The sequence below is a fragment of the Lynx rufus genome, unplaced genomic scaffold (genome assembly GCF_022079265.1).
Source record: "Lynx rufus isolate CCGP_SWC_20201006 ecotype Redwood Valley unplaced genomic scaffold, mLynRuf1.p SCAF_17, whole genome shotgun sequence".
NCBI lineage: Eukaryota > Metazoa > Chordata > Mammalia > Carnivora > Felidae > Lynx > Lynx rufus.
In genome coordinates this window covers 27,094,227-27,112,173 of record NW_025814831.1, presented here as the reverse complement: position 1 = coordinate 27,112,173, position 17,947 = coordinate 27,094,227, and the positions used below count along the sequence as shown (strand labels likewise).

The 17,947-nt window shown below is 49.8% G+C and overlaps 1 protein-coding gene across 3 annotated transcripts in view; it reads left to right on the top strand.

The window, feature by feature from the left end:
* The window catches only part of ESRRB (estrogen related receptor beta), a 109,199-nt gene that overhangs the window by 49,179 nt on the left and 42,073 nt on the right, over nucleotides 1-17,947 (top strand). Inside the window, exon 2 of one of the 3 annotated variants that reach the window (XM_047079903.1) lies at nucleotides 5,551-5,960. In XM_047079903.1, coding sequence (XP_046935859.1) covers nucleotides 5,551-5,960 — 410 coding nt within the window. Of the gene's footprint in view, nucleotides 1-5,550; nucleotides 5,961-17,947 lie in introns of those variants that run through there. The other 2 variants (XM_047079905.1, XM_047079904.1) reach the window with 2 other exon arrangements.

Sequence of the window (17,947 nt, the reverse complement as noted above, 5' to 3'; positions counted from 1 at the left end):
TACACTCTAGTGTTGTCGCAAATGGCAGGATTTCATTCTTTTTGATTGCTGAGTAGTATCCCATTGAATATATACACCACATCTTCTTTATCCATTCATCCATCGATGGACATTTGGGCTCTTTCCATACTTTGGCTATGTCGATAGTGCTACTAAAAACACTGGGGTGCGCGCGCCCCTTTGAAACAGCACACCTGTATCCCTTGGATAAATGCCTAGTAGTGTAATTGCTGGATCTTGGGGTAGTTCTATTTTTAATTTTTTGAGGAATCTCCATGCTGTTTTCCAGAGTGGCTGCACCAGTTTGCATTCTCATCGGCAGTGCAGAAGGGTTCATTCCCCTTTCTTCGCATCCTCACCAACATTTGTTTTTTCCTGAGTTAATTTTAGCCATTCTGATGGGTGTGAGGTGATCTCCCATTGTGGTTTTGATTTGTATTTCCCTGATGATCAGTGATGTTGAGCATCTTGTCATGTGTCTGTTAGCCATCTGGATGTCTTCTTTGGAAAAGTGTCTGTTCATATCTTCTGCCCATTTCTCCATTGGATTATTTGTTTTTTGGGTATTGAGTTTGATAAGTTCTTTATAGATTTTGGATACTAACCCTTTATCTGATAATGTCATTTGCAAATATCTTCTCCCATACAAAGGTTTCCTTTTAGTTTTGTTGGTTGTGTTCTTAACACATGCCCCTCCTCATCAAAGAAAACCAACAATTACCCACAATAACAACAAAACATTCTTTATCTGCCCCCATGATCCCAAGTTCAAGAGAATGGTGCTGCCTGAAGGTCTGAAGGTGTGCCAGGAGGCACCCCACTCTCACATCCTTTTCTACCCTTTGCAGCCAAACTTCTGGAAAGAATTGTTGCATTCACGACCTCCTCCAGCCACGGTACAGTGGTCTCCATCCCCACTGAGCCTTGACACTCCCTGGCGACATCACCTGCCTCCTCCTGACTGCTCGCTGCAGTGGACGCTTGCCCATTCTGATCTCCGCTGACCTTGTAGCCACACATGACCTGCTGCCACCCCTCCTCATTGCATTTCCAACACACACACTCTTTTTAAAGCATGCTTTAAAGAGCAGTTTATTTGTTTTGAATGTTTATTTTTGAGAAAGGGGGAGGGGGAGGGGAACGGGGCAGAGAGGGAGCTCTGTGCTGACAGCAGAGAGCCTGATATGGGGCTCAAACTCACAAACCATGAGATCATGGCCTGAGCTGAAGTAGGATGCACTTAACCAACTGAGCCATCCAGGCGCCCCTAAAAAGTGTTTTAAAGGATGCCTTTTATAGGGGCTCCAGGGTAGCTCAGTTGGTTGAACGTCTTGACTTTGGCTCAGGTCATGATCTCACGGTTCAAGGGGTCAAGCCCCGCGTTGGGCTTTGTGCTGGCAGCTCGGAGCCTGGAGCCTGCTTCAGATTCTGTGTCTCCCTTTATCTCTGCCCCTCCCTTGCTTGCACTCTTACTCTCTCTCTCTCTCTCTCTCTCTCTCTCAAAAAATAAATAAACGTTAAAAAAAAATGCTTTTTATATTCTTTAGCTCCCCTGGCTGGTTCTTCTCCCCCCACCTCCTGGGCTTCTTTCTTTCCCATCCTTTAAATTTTGCTTTGGAATGCATGAACGATGTGCCGGAGGTCAGGGGAGTTGGACACAAGGTTTTTGTGGAGGGTCTGGCCTCTCCAGCAAATTTTGTCCCTTGCCTGGTGCATCGAGGACCCGGTAGCCTAGAAGGGTTCTGTGCCCCCAGAGAGTTCTCGACTCTCACACTGCAGGTCAAGAAATGGCCGTGAGGAAGGTTCTGGGCTTTGGAGCTCTTCTCTGCAGGTTTTGAGGGCTTTAAGCTTGAGGCTCCTGCTGGAGGCAGGTCCTTCAGAGGCCTGGTTTGACGGGAGGCAGAGCACCACAGAAGAAAGAGCTTGCATCTGTAGTCAGACAGGGCCGGTTCAGGTCCAAGCTTCTCCTGTCCCTCAGGTGACCTGGGACAAGCTTCAAGCTCCAGCTTTTCTCTTCTGTAAAGTGGGGATGATAATGTCTGGCAGACAGGCTGTGAGGACTAAAAGGCTGTGGTAGAAAAGGAGGCATCCAGAGTGTGACCGCCCTTGGTGGATGGCCACTAAACTGGTCTAGGCCAGCCTCTGGGGCAGAGGACAGACCCGGCAACTCCTAAGCTTGAAAAAACAGAAAAGTTTGGAAGGAATCTTCCACACAGAAAAGAAGCTGTGCCCCCCCTGGAGGGGGTGTTCATTCAGTCCGCAAATATGAATGAATGAACAAGTGAATGAATGAAGACTGGTGGGGCCAGCGGCGGGAGCCGGGGGGGAAGGATGCCCCTGTGAGGGTAGTACCCCCTGGCTCTTTCTGGTGCTCTGCACACTTGTGTTTGTTTAGTCTGCTCTTCCTGAGACAGAATGAGCTTTTTTTTTAAGATTTTTTTTAACGTTTATTCATTTTTTTGGTGGAAAGAGACAGAGCGTGAGTGGAGGCAGGCAGAGAGAGAGGGAGACACAGAATCCCAAGCAGCTCCAGGCTCTGAGCTGTCAGCAGACAGCCCAATGCGGGGCTCGAACACACGGACTGTGAGATCATGACCTGAGCCAAAGTCGGCCGCTTAACCAACTGAGCCACCCAGGCACCCTGAGAACAAAGTTCTTGAGATTGTGGGCTGTGTGTGTCGTGACCTTTCCTGTCCTCTGGCCAGCACTTGGCACACAGCAGGTGGCTGGAATAGGTGTGGCCTCTCCCTAGATAAGACATCCTGGGCGGGGTGGGGATGGGGTGCCAAAATCCTGGTCGTGGGAAAGAGAAGAGGAATGAAGTCCTCGGACCCTGCCCCTGTCCAAACACACACAACTGGGATGCGGGCAGTAAAGTAGTGGCTGGACTTCTGTGCTGCTCGGAGGCCAGGGTCAAGTTTGCTTCCTTCAGCCCTGGAGTCTCTGAGGATGAGATGATAAAAGGCCTACTTTTAGAGAGAGACCAAATGAGGTGGATGACGTCGGCGTTGTGACGTGGTGTTAGGCTTCTGTTGACCTGGTGATACCTCGGGTAACTGACACTGCAGATAAGGGGGTAGGGGGACTACTGCTGTTGCTGTAATTACCATTAATGTCAAGTGTATCTCCCAAAACCTCTGGAGTTCTTTTGAGTTTCAGGGAGGGGTGGGGGGGGAGGGCTGGAGTCTGGGAGCCATCTCCTCGGCAGGATTCGTCACTGTGGGCCTGGGGTGTTCCTGTGACCCGCAGAGCCTAAAGCAGTGGGCAGGAGAGAATTACAGGTGGAAGGACCCCTGGTCAGCTTTCCCTGCCTGCCCTGTGCAGAGACGCTGTGGGGAGGTAACCCAAAGGTGCCTACCGGGGCAGATTTTCTGCTTGGATTGTGCCTTGCCAGGCTGATGGCGTTTCCTGTGGACATACCAGGGACCTGCTGGTGGATGGAGGGGAGGCAGGTGGTCATATGGAACCCAGGACGATCACAGCGCACCAGCCAGAGCTATAAAAGGACCCAGAGGAGACCCTCAACTAGGGCACCCTCTGCCGGTCTAAGGGAAACACGGTGCTTGTGGGAGGGCGTCTCAGGGGACTTGGGAACGTTACATTCGGAACAGAAGAGACCTGAGAGCCTCTATCTTTAGACGCTGCATTCCAGTAGATAAACTTGAGAGTAGTAACCTCACATGGATCTTTTATCTTTCTATCTGCAGCTCCCGGTTTCTGATTAGAACCACCTGTGGGGCAATGAGTTCCCTGTCCCTGCAGATGTTCAAATGTAGATGGATGGGACAACCCCTCGGGAGGTGTACTAACTATGAAATCATTAGTGACACCGGGAACGGCGGCCCCTCCCATCGTGAGATTGCATTTGGTGGTGTGGGGGTGGGCTTTGTGGGTGCTGCAAAGCAGCCCTTTCCCTGGTGGTGACCAGTCCTTTCCTCAAAGGGCCATTCAGGAAACAGGGGCTCCCTCTGGGCATTATTAGAGCTGGACCATGGCTGCTACCCAGCGGACCCTCCGGTACTGAGACCCCTCCATCTTTCTGCTAATGCGGCCGTACCACTGATCATTCAGCCCTTTTCCTTCTCCAAGATCTTTCTCTCTTTCCTTTCACCTGCTCCACGGGCATAAGCCTTGGCCAGCTCCTTGCCTCCACACAGCCAGGCCAGGTCAAGGACAGGTGGACCCAGCATGGTTCTGGGAGAAGGGACTTTCATTTTAGGTAACCTTTAGGACCCTTCACAGTGACCTTGTCATGTTGGTAATGCTCCCTTGCCTCTGTGGGTGAGGTAGGAACGCTCAGAGCTTGAAGTTTAGGGTGAAGAAACTGCTGGGGATGCGAGGACCTAAGGCTGGAAGGGGCCCCCTCATGTCACTTCCTGGAGACACAGTCTCTGGGGCCGGGTGGGGCTGGGAAGCCAGCCTGCTGAAGGGTTAGGGACGGGGAGGGGGAGGGGGCCTGGAGCCACCTTCCAGATGTGCCCCGGGCCAGAGGCAAACCCCAGAGAGCAGCTTTTGCCACCAGCCCTGCCTCTTGCCCTGGCCAGGTGCCTTGGTGGTGTGTCTGGTCCCAGTCTCAGTGATGGCGGCATGTTGGGGAAGCACCAAGCTTGGACTTACCCAATGCCTCGGTGGAGCTGGGTGAAAGGGGTCATCAGGTCACAGTACTGAGGGGGTCTGGGTCAGGGCCTAGCACGCTCAGACTTCCAGCCACGGCCACCATGTACTTTTGTTGTGCAGGAAGATTGGCCAGCTATTTTGTCTGTCACCCTTATGCCAGCAATTCGCAGAGAGCTGGGGTGCCTAATCTAAAGTTTATCGATCAGACGTAGTTTTTTATTTTTATTTAAAAAAAAATTTTTTTTTTTAATTTATTTTTGAGACAGAGAGAGACAGAGCATGAACCGGGAAGGGGCAGAGAGAGCGGGAGACACAGAATCCGAAGCAGGCTCCAGGCTCCGAGCTGTCAGCACAGAGCCCGACATGGGGCTCGAACTCACAGACTGCAAGATCATGACCTGAGCTGAAGTCGGACGCTCAACCGACTAAGCCACCCAGGCGCCCCAACAGACGTAGTTTTTTAAAGGACGCCTGGGTGGTTCAGTGGGTTGAATGTCAGACTCTTGATTGTGGCTCAGGCCATGATCTCAGCGGTCAGGGGATCAAGCCCCGCGTCAGGCTGCACCCTGGGTGTGAAGCCTGCTTGGGATTCTGTCTCCCTCTCCTTCTGCCTCATTTGTGCTCTCTCTCTCTCAAAAAAATTAATAATAATAATAATAAATAAAATAAAGTAAAATAAAATAAAACCCTAGTTTTCTCTTTGAGGACTCAGAAGGTTCTGGGGGGTAATGCCAGAAACTTGCTCTGGGCTGTGCAGTGTCCTGACCAGTTGACCTTCTGGGCCAGCATTTTATCTCACCAACGCCTTAGCGTTGAGCCCCTCCCAGCCGCCCCGCCCACTCGGTGCCCGGAGCCCAGAGCTAATTCCTGGGTCCGGCGTCACACCCACCGCACCCTCCGCCGAGCTGACTTGTCCGTGCTCTGTGTCCGCAGGCTGCTGAACAGAATGTCCGCGGACGACCGGCACCTGGGCTCCAGCTGCGGCTCCTTCATCAAGACAGAGCCGTCCAGCCCGTCCTCGGGCATCGACGCCCTCAGCCACCACAGCCCCAGCGGCTCGTCCGACGCCAGCGGGGGCTTCGGCCTGGCCCTGGGCGCCCACGCCAACGGTCTGGACTCGCCGCCCATGTTCGCAGGCGCCGGGCTGGGCGGCACCCCGTGCCGCAAGAGCTACGAGGACTGTGCCAGCGGCCTCATGGAGGACTCGGCCATCAAGTGCGAGTACATGCTCAACGCCATCCCCAAGCGCCTGTGCCTCGTGTGCGGAGACATTGCCTCCGGCTACCACTACGGCGTGGCCTCCTGCGAGGCCTGCAAGGCCTTCTTCAAGAGGACCATCCAAGGTGCGTGAAGGCAGGGCAGGGGCTGGGTGGGCGCGGGCAGGGGCGCCCTTGCCTGCAGGTGCAGCGGGGAAACCTGGTGATTCCCGTCAGCTGCCGGGTCGGTCCCCGCGTGGCTACAGCAGGGGTTTGGTAGAGCCCCTTTCCTGCCTCTCAGGGTTTCTCATTCGGGATTCCCCAGGAGACTCTAACTCCAGCACTGTCGTTGACACGCAGGTACTCCCCTGTGGTGCCCCAGAAAACCCCAGGAAACCCCACACAAATGCACTCACTGTGCATGGGCCTCTCACTGGTGTGGGGAACACGGTCAAGAGCGTGTCCCTAATGAGCTGCTTTTTGGGGGAGAAAATCTGTTATTTTACCCTGCAGTTCCAGACTCCTTGCTATAGAAAGAGTTGTTGTTTTGATCTTTTAAGGGCACAAATGAAACACAAATATTTTCTCAATTGGGAAAGAGCCAGGCCATCAGAGCAAGGGAAACCCACTCACCCTGTCTGATCGCCGCATGGCCTGTCTTCAAGGGCTGTTGCAGTGCGCCTGTGTGGCAGCTGAATCGTGTTCTGATGGCCACAAGCGAGGGTGGCGCCCTTTTTCAGAGGGTATGTGAGTGATTGATTCCTATGAAGGTGTGCAAGAGCCTTGGTGGGTGGCCTCTGGAAAGTCACCCTGAGTTAAATGGGGGATGATGATGAGAACACTCTCCCAGAGCTGTTATCAAGTTCATGGCACAGGGTCCAGCCAGAGGAATGAACCTGGCACATGGTAGCCAAGGGTGTACTGCAGGAGGCCATGGGCAGAGCACTTGGGCCATTCGTTTCGTCAGGAGTCCACTGAGCACCCACTAAGCACCAGCCATTGCTGTAGGTGCTGTTGATTGTGGATGGACAAACAGCCCCCCTTGTGCATGGAACTGAAGTGGGGTGATGCCATTCCACTGGGACAGAAACTGCAGCCAGACTGGACCAAACCCAGGGACACCTGTCCCGTCCCTTGGCCCTGCCTGGCTGTCCTCAGGGTGTCTTCCCTCCCCCCCTTTCCCATTTCATTTTTGGAAGAGTCAGGTTGAGCTTTTCTGGGATGACTCTCCGTGTCTTCGTTCAACAAATATTTGTTTAAATTTCTTGTGACTATTTATTCATTAAATTCGTTGAGGGCCTTAAGATTGGCCGTGTTTCCAGTTCTCCCTGTTAGTTGAGACGTTGTGGTGTAGTGGTTGTTCAGCGGGTTCCTGGATCAGACAGCACCATCTGTTACGGCTAGATGCCCCTGGGCATGCTGCCTCGGTTTCCCTCTGGGTTCATGTCCTTCTCGGTAAGGTGCAATGCTCTCATTCCTTCTTCACATAGAGGTGTTAAAAGAAGAGTGAGTTGGTATGTACAAAGCACTTATAATATTGCCTGGTGCTTTGTAAGTGCTAAATAAATGCTTGCAGGTATGATTTTCACTTTTACCATATTACTTACGACGGTATTATTACTAAGACACACACACTTTGTTTTATCGTACATGGTGGGCTTTTGTAATTACATAGATGTAAGTTAAACGGTATATTTTGATTTAGGATTTAAATTATTTTGGCTATCTTAGTTACAGATAATAGTTATTTTTTTAAGTGAACCCTTAAAAAAAAAGGTAAAAATTCAACCAGTACCAAAGAGTGAAGCAGTTAAAATTACATTTTCCTAGAACCCCAGACTCGGGTTCTTTACACCTTCCTGAGAAGGAGCCATGATACGCACTGCTTTTAGCGAGTGTTTACGGATTGTGTTCACATCAGGCACTGTGCTAGACTCTAGCATGGTGTGCGCACACATTTCAGTCCCTGCCAGCTTCACACTCCTGAGTCTGGGAGGACACCCTGGAATCTTGGAATTTGAAAAGCACTGTGTGATTAATTGTGAGTCTCCGGCCTCGGCCAGGGTTGAAAACCTCCAGTCTGAGAGCCAATCTGTATCATTGGATATCTGACCAATAAACATGACATGTTTCCACCAGTTTAAGTCACTGAGACGGCAACTGTTTTCTTCCCAGATCAGGAAATGGTCTCGGTAAGATTTTTTAGATTCTTTGAGGTCAGCTTTTGAAAAATTGCTTTTTAGGAGACAATCCCGTTTTCTTCACTCCATGTGGTTCTTCACTGAGGGTTCTGGAGGGTTCTGGATCAGATTTTCTGAAAGTAGAGGCTGGGGCAGACTCAGAAACCCTGCTCTCCCTCCGCAGAGGCCCGGGCGCTGAGAGTGCCCTCAGCACTTCAAAAGCCCACTTGAAGGATTTGTAAACAGTCTTAATTATTTGCTCCACAAAGAGGATAATGATCTTTTCCTAGAAGTCAGAGGACAAAGAGCAGCATTTCGTGCATTCAGAGCTCAGCTGCTCTTGTCTCTTTGTCACAAGTTCTGGTTCTCCTTTAGAACCGGGAAGAGGTTTCTGTTTAGAACCCGGAAAAGTACACTGTAAAGCTGATGGTTTGCTCTAGTCATTTCATTAAGTCTTTGGTTTTGTTCTAACGTGGATTTTGACTTTGTTGTTTCTGGACATAATGGTTGTAGAAAATGTGGAAACATAGTTAAAGTATAAAGAGGAAGACCAATAATTGGACAGCCTCACAAAGACCAGCGGGTACTGTGTGAGTGTTCTGAGAGAGGTACTGGTGGGGGGCAGGAGAGAAAGACCATAGCACCTGCCCTCCAGACCCTGGCGTCTAAAGCTTAGAGCTGAGTGAGTTTGCAGGCCTAGCCTAAGGCTCCAAATCAGGGTGCAGTCCCCTAAGCGTCTGCGCATCCTGGGTGGCTCAGTCGGTTAAGTGTCTGACTTCAGCTGAGGTCATGATCTCACAGTTTGTGAGTGAGAACCCCGCGTCAAGCTCCTGGCCGACAGCGCAGAGCCTGGTTGGGATTCTTTCTCTCTTCCTCTCTTTCTGCCCCTCCCCCACTCTCTCTCTAAATAAACCTGAAAAAAAAAATAAAGAGGATATTCAGGCCATGTTTTAAAAGCCTGATAACTTGGACTGAGGGCCTCTCATCACAGAACGATCCATTCACTAATTGATATAAATGCTTGGACAAAGCTCTAAAGTCATGCTAGCTCATATTCTGTCTCCTTAGATCCCTTCAGTCTCTCAATTCCATGCTTACATCAATATGGAAAGAAGTTTATAGAAACAAGGATGTCATGGTAGACTTGAGGAAAAAACCCTCAGACAGCTGTTCTTTTTTTTTAAGATTTTATTTTTAACCTTTACACTCAGCGTGGGGCTCGAACCCACAACCCCAAGATCAAGAGTCGCACACTCCACCGACTGAGCCAGCCAGGGACCCCCAGCCATTTCTTTTCTATAAACATTTATTGAGTACGCTCTGCGTGCTTGGCTGTGCTAGGTGGGAGCACTGTGGGGCTGGGGGAAGGGTCCGGGAGAGGTGGGCTGAGAATAGCCTACAGGCTGAAGCCTGCTTTTGTCAATCAAGTTGGATTAGGACACTGCCACACCTATTCGTTCACGTAGAACCTGGCTGCTTTGGTGCTCCAACAGCAGGATGCCACAAAGCCTAAAACATTTCCTGTCTGGCCCTTTACAGAAAAAATGTGTGCTCTCCTGCACTACAGCATTGAACAAGGTAGGTACAGTCCCTCTGTCCTCCTGGGGCTTAGGATCAAACCCCTAGTAGTGCACGTTCAGTGTTTAGTGCAACTTTGCCTGCCCGATTCTGTGTGAAAGGGAGTTTGTCGTCCATGCTGGAGATGGTGAGGACACCAAGAACAGATGAGCTTAGACGCAAAAAAGGCACCTTCCCGAAGGGACCCAGTGGCTCCACAGCTAAGGAGATAATCCTCAACCTGACCGAATTTACTAGCATATCTAAGGGGGAAAAAAAATGTGCTCATCAAAGAGGATTGATCAGCCCCCTACCCACCCCCCCCCAGGCGTGGAAAAAGGAGGCAGACTTTGACAAAGGCACCACTCCTACCAAAAGGGAGTCAGCCTGGGGACAGACTGATGTCATTAAACATTCAGTTGATGTGATTAACATCTTTCTGATTATGATCTAGTCACCCCCCCTCCCCGCCCCCCCAGGTCTTCTGCTTAGAGTGATCTTGTAGGTTAGGCACATCAGTTTCCCTTTGTACTTGAATGTGTATCCCTGGGCTTATATGTCAGGTTTTGGAATTTGGCCAATGTGAGTCTGGCCCTGAGAGATGGAGCTCCTTTCTGGACTATGATACTGACCTCACAGTAATGAAAACCTTTGTAATGAGTACCAAACGGATGAAGTGGCCTTTTAGGGAGCCACCTGGGGGACTTTTCCAAGACATATCCCAAACCTTGACCCTGTCACCCTGCCTCCTGTTCCATTGGGAAACTGGAAGCCCTCGATGGGAATGTCCTCAGTTGTTGCCAGCCGAACTACCCACTGCCCCTTGCAAGGGATGGTCTCCTGCCCCAGGCTCTGGGTGAATCCATCCCCGCCCCACTTCTGGAGACCCTCCTACCCACTATCTCCTCTCTTTTACCCTCTCACTTCCTAGCCTCCTCCCTTCTGCATTGAAATACTTGTGGTATCTGCAATCTAAGACAAAGAAAACAAAACGATACCCACACCCTCTCAACTTCCAGCTTCCAGCCCCCCTTTCCCTTTCTCTTCTCAGTTCTTGACCCGCTTTACTGCCCTGTATCTGTATCTGCTCCTGCCTGGGCTTGTGATGAATGAGTCCCAGTTCAGCCTCCCCGTTGCGCTCCAGAGCCTTCAGCACCTACAAAACATTTCCACTTGGATGTTCTGGAAGCACCCAAACGCAACAAGTCCTACCTGCCCTTAGACGTCTCTCCTTGTGTCCCAGTTGTCGGTTCCCTGGTGTGCAGGCCAGAAGTGGGTCTTAACCCGGAACTCGACTTCCTGCCCCCCATCCCAGACCAATGTCCCCACAGTCGTGTCCAGTTCCATCTCCTTCCTTCATGTCCGTTGGCCTAATGCGTCTCTCTGTTCGCCTTGCTCTGTTCCGGGCCACCACCGACCACTGTGGCTTCTAGTCTGGTCTCCTGGCTGCCAGGATCGCCCCTTCCCAGTCTGTTTTCTTCTGTGCTGCCTGGGAGACCTTTCTGAACCAATGTCTGAACATGTCGGTCTCCTGTCTTGCTTATGGGTAAGCCATGGCTCCAGAGCGTGATTGAGGATGTCCTCGGGGATTGCCCCACATTGTCCTGGTAACTTTATCCCCTGCCATGCTCCCTAGTGGGCTGTGGGTCCGCCTGACTGCTCTGTTTTCCAGTTCCCAGACCTCGTCACACACCATCACTTTCTAGACTTTGTATACATTCTTCTCCTCACTCTGCCTCCCCGAACCTCCAGGCCCTACTTTTGTCCTTAGGTCTCCAGATAGCTGGCGTTTCCTCTGGGGAAGCCTTTTTCCACTTCCGAGCCCTCTCATCTGACATAGATAGTGCCCCTCCTGGGTGCTCCTGGATACCTTCTGCCAGCACATCGACAACAGTTACCATACTGCATGGTTCTTGCTATGATCTGACTGGGTTCCCAAGGAGATGCTAAGTTCCTAGGGAACAGGGGTTACGTTTTCTTTGATTTTCACCAAACCCCATGTTCTCCCACAGTGCCTGGTGGAAGTTCTCCGTGTGTCCACATGGAAGGTGGTCCCCCCAAAGCGATCCCCCGTATTCCCCACAAGGACAAACTAGTTTGGCCAGTTTGCCTATGGAAACTTGCAGGGATCTAGATAAAATAGTCAAATGTCTACTTAAAACAAAACAATGTGTTAATTTTAGTTATACTTGTATACTTCAAATCACATTATGTAAAAATACCGTAATTTTTGAAAAACTTTTTTCTACTCACGTTTTGCTTTTTTAAATATTTTATTATTTTTTTTAATGTTTATTTTTTATTTTTGAGAGAGACAGCATGAGCAGGGGAGAGGTAGAGAGACAAGGCGATACAGAATCTGAAGCAGGCTCCAGGCTCTGACGTGTCAGCACAGAGCCCCACACAGCTTGAACTCACAGACGGCGAAATCATGACCTAAGCCTAAGTCGGACGCTTAACTGACTGAGCCACCCAGGCGCCCCTCTGTTCACATTTTGTGAAGCGAAGTTATTACACTTGTCACACAGACCTTTGACTAAAGTGTCTTTGCCTTTTCTAGGGCCACTTCCTGAGTCATTCAACAGTGTTTCAGAGCACCCTGTCTTTACTCCTGTCTTAGTTACTTAAAACTTTAGGAGTATGTGTGTGCTTCTAAAAATGTCATTTTGGAGCTGTAAGTATAGTTCCTAGACCATCAGAGCAGTTCTTTTCTATTTGTGTCGATGTATAAGCACGATTTCCACAGTGTATGAGGTACTCGACTGCTTTTGACACTCAACATGTGAGGTCAGATTCCCGGGAATAACTAAATTTGTGTGAAGTCTCTTTACCCCCTTGTTACTGATTCAGTTGAATGATGAGCATTGATTGAGGTCTTGGAGCAGTTGGTCGATGTAAGGTGGTGGACATAGCACCTCTGTTCTGAGATGTCACAAAGTCTCAGATATTAAGTGACTTCTTTTCTAAAGGACAGTGTTTGGGGGACACGCCTGCCTTACGCTTGAGCTTATGAAGCCGTTACTCAGTTCTTTGTTGAATATTGGTTGAGTCGCAACCACCGTATTGGGAGCTGGGTTGAGAGTGGATCAAGGGCCCCTACCCCGTGGGGTTGCTGTCTGGGGGAAGACAGACAGAAAACACGATAGTGGGTAAAGATGCATCATGACAGACTTGAGGCAGGTGCTGTGAAAGAGAAGAGCCAATGATGAGACGAGAGGGGTCTAATTTAGACAGAAGATCGGGAAGGCCATGCTGAGAAGATGACTTCTAAGATAAGGCAAAGCATGTGGAAGAATCCTGGGGCCAGCGCTCCAGGTGGAGGAAACAGCTGATGTGCTTAAGGACCAGAAAGAGAGCCAGTGTGGCTGGTGTGAGTGAGGGAGACAGGGAAGGAGATGGGGCTGGGGAGGGGAGGCTGGCCAAGTCCCGGGTCTGGGTGGTGGGGGGAGGCTTGGTGCATGCTGTACTTGGATTTTCTTCTGGGAGTGGAAGCCACTGATGAATAAGTGAATGCACATTGCCGAGGGGAGGGTAAAGCCACCCTGTAGCCCTCCCTACGCCCCCAGGGCATGAGGCCAACTTAGCAGGTCACCAGGAGGCCCCTGGAGCAGCTCCTGGGTGTGTGACTTCAGATGAGAGCAAGTAAGAAAGAAGGCCTGGCAGGCGCTGCTTCTGTTTGTTCACCAGGGGCCCAGATACAGACTTGGAAGGAAACTCCCCAAGGAAGGGGCAGGGAGATGATTGATGGGTTATCCTGCCTTGGACCACCTCCAGGCCTTTTGTCCTGGAGAATGAGGCCGGGGATCCCACGGGACACGAGGCAAGGGGGCTGCAGAGACAGAGCTAGGAGTGAGTGGGGGTCGGGACCAGGTCGCTATTCCAGCCCGGCTACTGACCAGCCGGCTGACCTTGGGCAGGGACTTGTGTCGTCTGGTCTCAGTTTCCTCATCTGTACGAAAAGAGTCAATGAAACCTGCAAACAGTTTGCTGTCTGCAGGGCAATGGGGGAAATGAGAGAAAGACCACATCACAGCCAGAGTGCAAGTCAGGTGAGACAGAGCCTGGGGGTGGGTGGGTGGGTGGAGGGCATCTCCTAGGAATTCCATGCAAACAGGAGGGAAAGGTGAGCATGCCTGGCAGAAAGAACAGGAGTCGGGGGCCCGGAGGAGCAGATGTGCTCTGCTAAGGGGTGGGGCGGGGGGGGGGGGCTCGGTGGCAGAGGACGGGCTGGTGGGGAAAGCAGCGGGAGGCTGGATGGCACAGGCTTCGGAGGCTTTGTGAAGGAAGAGTATGGAGTAACACCAAGATTCGAGGGTGTGTGACCGGTCTTAGAATCCCAATTTGACAATTTCTTTCTTGGTCATCTTGGTAAAGTTACATAGTTTCTCTGGGCTTTAATTTCCCAGTCAATGAAATGGGAGTAATGGGGCTGATAAGCAGTTCTGGTGCTGGAACGTCATTGCAGATTGCAGACATCAAATGAGTCATGCACGTGAAGTTTTTAGTTTAGTGCCTGGCATATAACTCTTAAATACATAATAATTGTTTTTGCTGCTTGTGCTTGGCAACAGGAAGCCAGTGAAGGTTTTTGAGCAGAGAATTAATGAGATCTCATTTTAGCAAGTTAATTCTGGCAAGGTAATTCGGGGAAGATGGTCTGGACGTGGGAGAGTCTAGGGGCAGGCAGTCCGGTTAGGAAGCGGATTCTCATAGCCCATCCATTTGGAGGCATCCAAGCCAGCAGTGGCAGAAGGGTTAAAAGGAGAGGTTGGACTTGAGAAACTTCTGGAAGTGGATTCAGTATAAAATGAACAGTGGCTGGATTGAGACTGCCCCTTAGGTTTCAAATTTAGGCTGCTAGGGGGCTGGCGAGGTTATTTGACGGCAAGGAAACCAAGAAAGAAGAATATTCCTAGTGGGAGAAGGATAGGCCGGGAGCAAGGGGTTGGGACAATGGACAAAGTTTGGGACATGTTGAGTTTGATCAGTTCACAGGTTTTACTCTGGAGAGTTGGAACTCTGGGCCTAGGGCTCCAGAGTGTTAGCTGAGTGGGGTTTGGGGATCTAATGAGATCCTCTAGAGCAGTGGTTCTCAAAGTGTGGTCCCCAGAGGAGAAGCACCTGGGAGCCTGTTGGAAATGCAAATTTCCAGCCCCACCCAGGTTGCTAATCTGAGACTGTGGGGGGTGGGGCAAAGCCATCTGATGCAACATGCCCTCCAGGGGAGTTTTTTCTAGAGAAAGCTTTTCTGAAGGAGAGGGGCCAGGGGTGGGGGTGGGGGTGGGGGCAAGAGGAAGGACCTAGTGAAGGGAAAGGAAGTAAGAGCCTTGGAAGGAGACTGAGAAGTACCATCTTGCGTCGGTTTCAACATGCACTGCCCCCCCCCCCCCGCCCCAACCTCTCTGAATTGGGCTATGTGCTGGTTACTCCATGTGGTTGACCCTGCCCTCACATGCACATCAGAACTTGCAGAAAGGGGCCAGTGACCTGGGAGGTAACCCCCGAGATGATAATGGACATTCTTCAGAAGCACAGCATGGTTGGCTCCCTTATTGGCAGAGAGGACGATTCTGTGGGAAAACACAAAAACAATGACTTTGATCAAGAATCTTTCAGGAGAATTGCACTTGGAGAAGTTTTAGTGACACCTTTGATTTGTTTTTCTTCTATTTTCTCTTCCGTGTATGCACAAGGATGCTGTACGATCATATCTCTAAGTATATCTCAAAGAGATCTTTTCATGCGAACACACACGGAAATGCTAGTGGCAAGGAAGCACAGTTGTAGTTTGATTGGCAGAATTGCTTCCTTTCTTGATGCTACATAGAATAATGATGCACTCTTACCACCAGAAGCACCTTGGCGTCAATGTGGTGAATAGAGAACTGATCCGAGACCTTGTAAGAGTCCCTGCAGAGGGAAGGGAGATGAAATCTTAAGAGCTAGGTGTTCTCTGCATTGGGAAGGACCAGGATAGGGGGCCTGGAACAGGCTGTTGGATTTGACAACTGACGGATCACTGCTGAGTTCTAGGATTCTCTAAGTGGAGGTTTTGCTTTCAATTTATTTGCTTTTTTTTTTTTTTTTAAGTTTCTTTATTCATTTTGGGAGAGAGAGAGAGAGAGAGAGCACACTCGTGCACTGGAGGGGCAGAGAGAGAGAGAGAGAAGGAGAGAGAGGATCCCAAGCAGGCTTTGCATCAGCAAGGAGCCTGACGCAGGGCTTGAACCCACAAACCAGAAGATCACAACGTGAGCCGAAATCAAGAGTTGGATGCTCAACCACCTGAGCCACCTGGGCACCCCATCAATTTATTTGCTTTGTACTTGAGATACAAAAGTGAGAGAGACCCAGTAACCTCTATCCCCAGGAAGCACGTAGCTCAGAAGGAGGACAACACACAAAATCCTGATTCTGCAACACCCAGCTGGCTGCTTCAAGTGGAAGGTGGCGGGTGTGACCTATGGGGGCAAACAGGAAGGAGCTTGTGAACCTACCCAGGGCAGAAGGGAAGAGGGTATCATGAGCTGAGGTTCAAGGTTGTGGGAGAATTTACCAGGAAGGGTTTCAGGTGGAGGGAGGTAGGCAAGGGATCGGAGGCCCCAAAGGTATTAGTGGAACCTACCACCTTAGGGCCCAGGTTGAGGAAAATGAGGACAGACAGGTCAGAGTTGGCCAGATCATAACGAGCCTGGTAGGCTTTGCCCTGGAGGTTAGATTTCATTCTTTATGTGATAAGGAGCTGTTGGACAATTTCTTAAACTTAATTCTTAAGGTAACTTTTAGCTTTTTATCAAAGCAATGTGTGCACGCAGTTTAAAAAAGTATGATGGAAATGTAAGTAAGTCTCCTAATGAAAAGTGACAGTCCTTGGCCCTTCACATATATTCTCTTTCCTCCCTTCATGATCCAAAGTTAGCCCTTTAAGAAAAACTTTCTTCTAGCGTTTATCTTCTTAGTTGCTAATGTGATTTTACAGCCATGTTTACTGAGTTGGCAATTTGGGCATTATTTCTTGACTTCCTGTTATGGACAATGAAGAATTTGTTCCAATTATACAACCCATCCAACCACACACATTTCCAATCTTCCCATTGTCAGAATACGGTTACCTCACAATTTTTGGTTAAATGTCTTTGCTTCCTGCTAGTCCTTTCTCCACTTGTCCTTGACTCTTCTCCTGGGTTGGATCCCCTGTTTTCTGGGTTCTGCCTCTTCCTCTTTTTGCTTCCTCCATTTTGTGGGGAGCACGTGCTGGAAAGGCGCAGGGGAGGTAAAATTGTTGATGCCTTGGAAGCAGGGAAATATCCTTACTCATTCCTTCACCTCACCCCCGAGATTTCTATCTTGGCTTGGTATAAAATTCTGGCTTTAAGTGATTCCACCCCACCACCCCCGCCCTCCCCCATGACAGTGTTGCTCCTTTTCTTAGTTTCTGGTGCTGTCGTCAAGAAGTTGGAGTCATTTAGAGACTGTATATAGAGACCTCATACTTCCGCACACGGTTCTGGGTGCTGGGGAAACTTCAGTGAACAAAGCAGATAAATAAATGAAGTCACATGATGAGTGCCAAAGCGAAAAAAAGTGGCGATGCGCACAGGGGTGTGTGTGTGTGTGTGTGTGTGTGTGTGTGTGTGTGTGTGTGTTTCGGACTTTTTCCCCTTATGGTTTCAGATATGGTGGCTGGTCTTATTCTCGATCCTCTGTATTTGACTTGTTTTTTGTTACTCTCCCGGAAAAATTTTAGACTCTTTTCTTTCTTTGCCCTCTCTGGTTGAAATTTTACGACGCAAGCCTCTGTTGTGTGTTGTAGGTCTTTTTATTATTTATTTTTTCATGTTTTTGTTTTGAGATCATTGAAGAGTCACACCCAGTTTTAAGAAATGATGCAGAGAGATCCCGAATACCTTTCACCCAGTTTGCCCTGAAGGTAACATCTTGCGTAACTACAGTACAGTATCACAATCAGCAATTGCCATTGATGGAATCTGCCCACCTTATTCAGATTTTACCGGTTGTACACACTGAGTGTGTGTGTGTGTAGTTTATGCAGTTGTATCACTTCATGGACTCCTGTGACCATCCCACAGTCAAGATACAGAAGAGCTTTGGTTTTACCCTTTTATACCATGACCACCGCCCCCGCTCTCCTCTCCCTGACCCCTGGCAGCTACTCATTTGTTCTTCACCTCTGTAATTTTATCCAGATCTTTATTCACTTATTCTGCTGGGCTTTCAGCAGGACTTTTTGTCTGTAAACTCATATTCTGCAGGTCTTAGAAATTTCCACCCTCCACCCCCTCCCTCCCTTCTTCAGTTTCTGCCTTCATGACGACCTCCTGTCCCACCTTTTTCTCTTTTAAAAACTTGTGATGGTTGATGCGGAGCTTCTAGGAT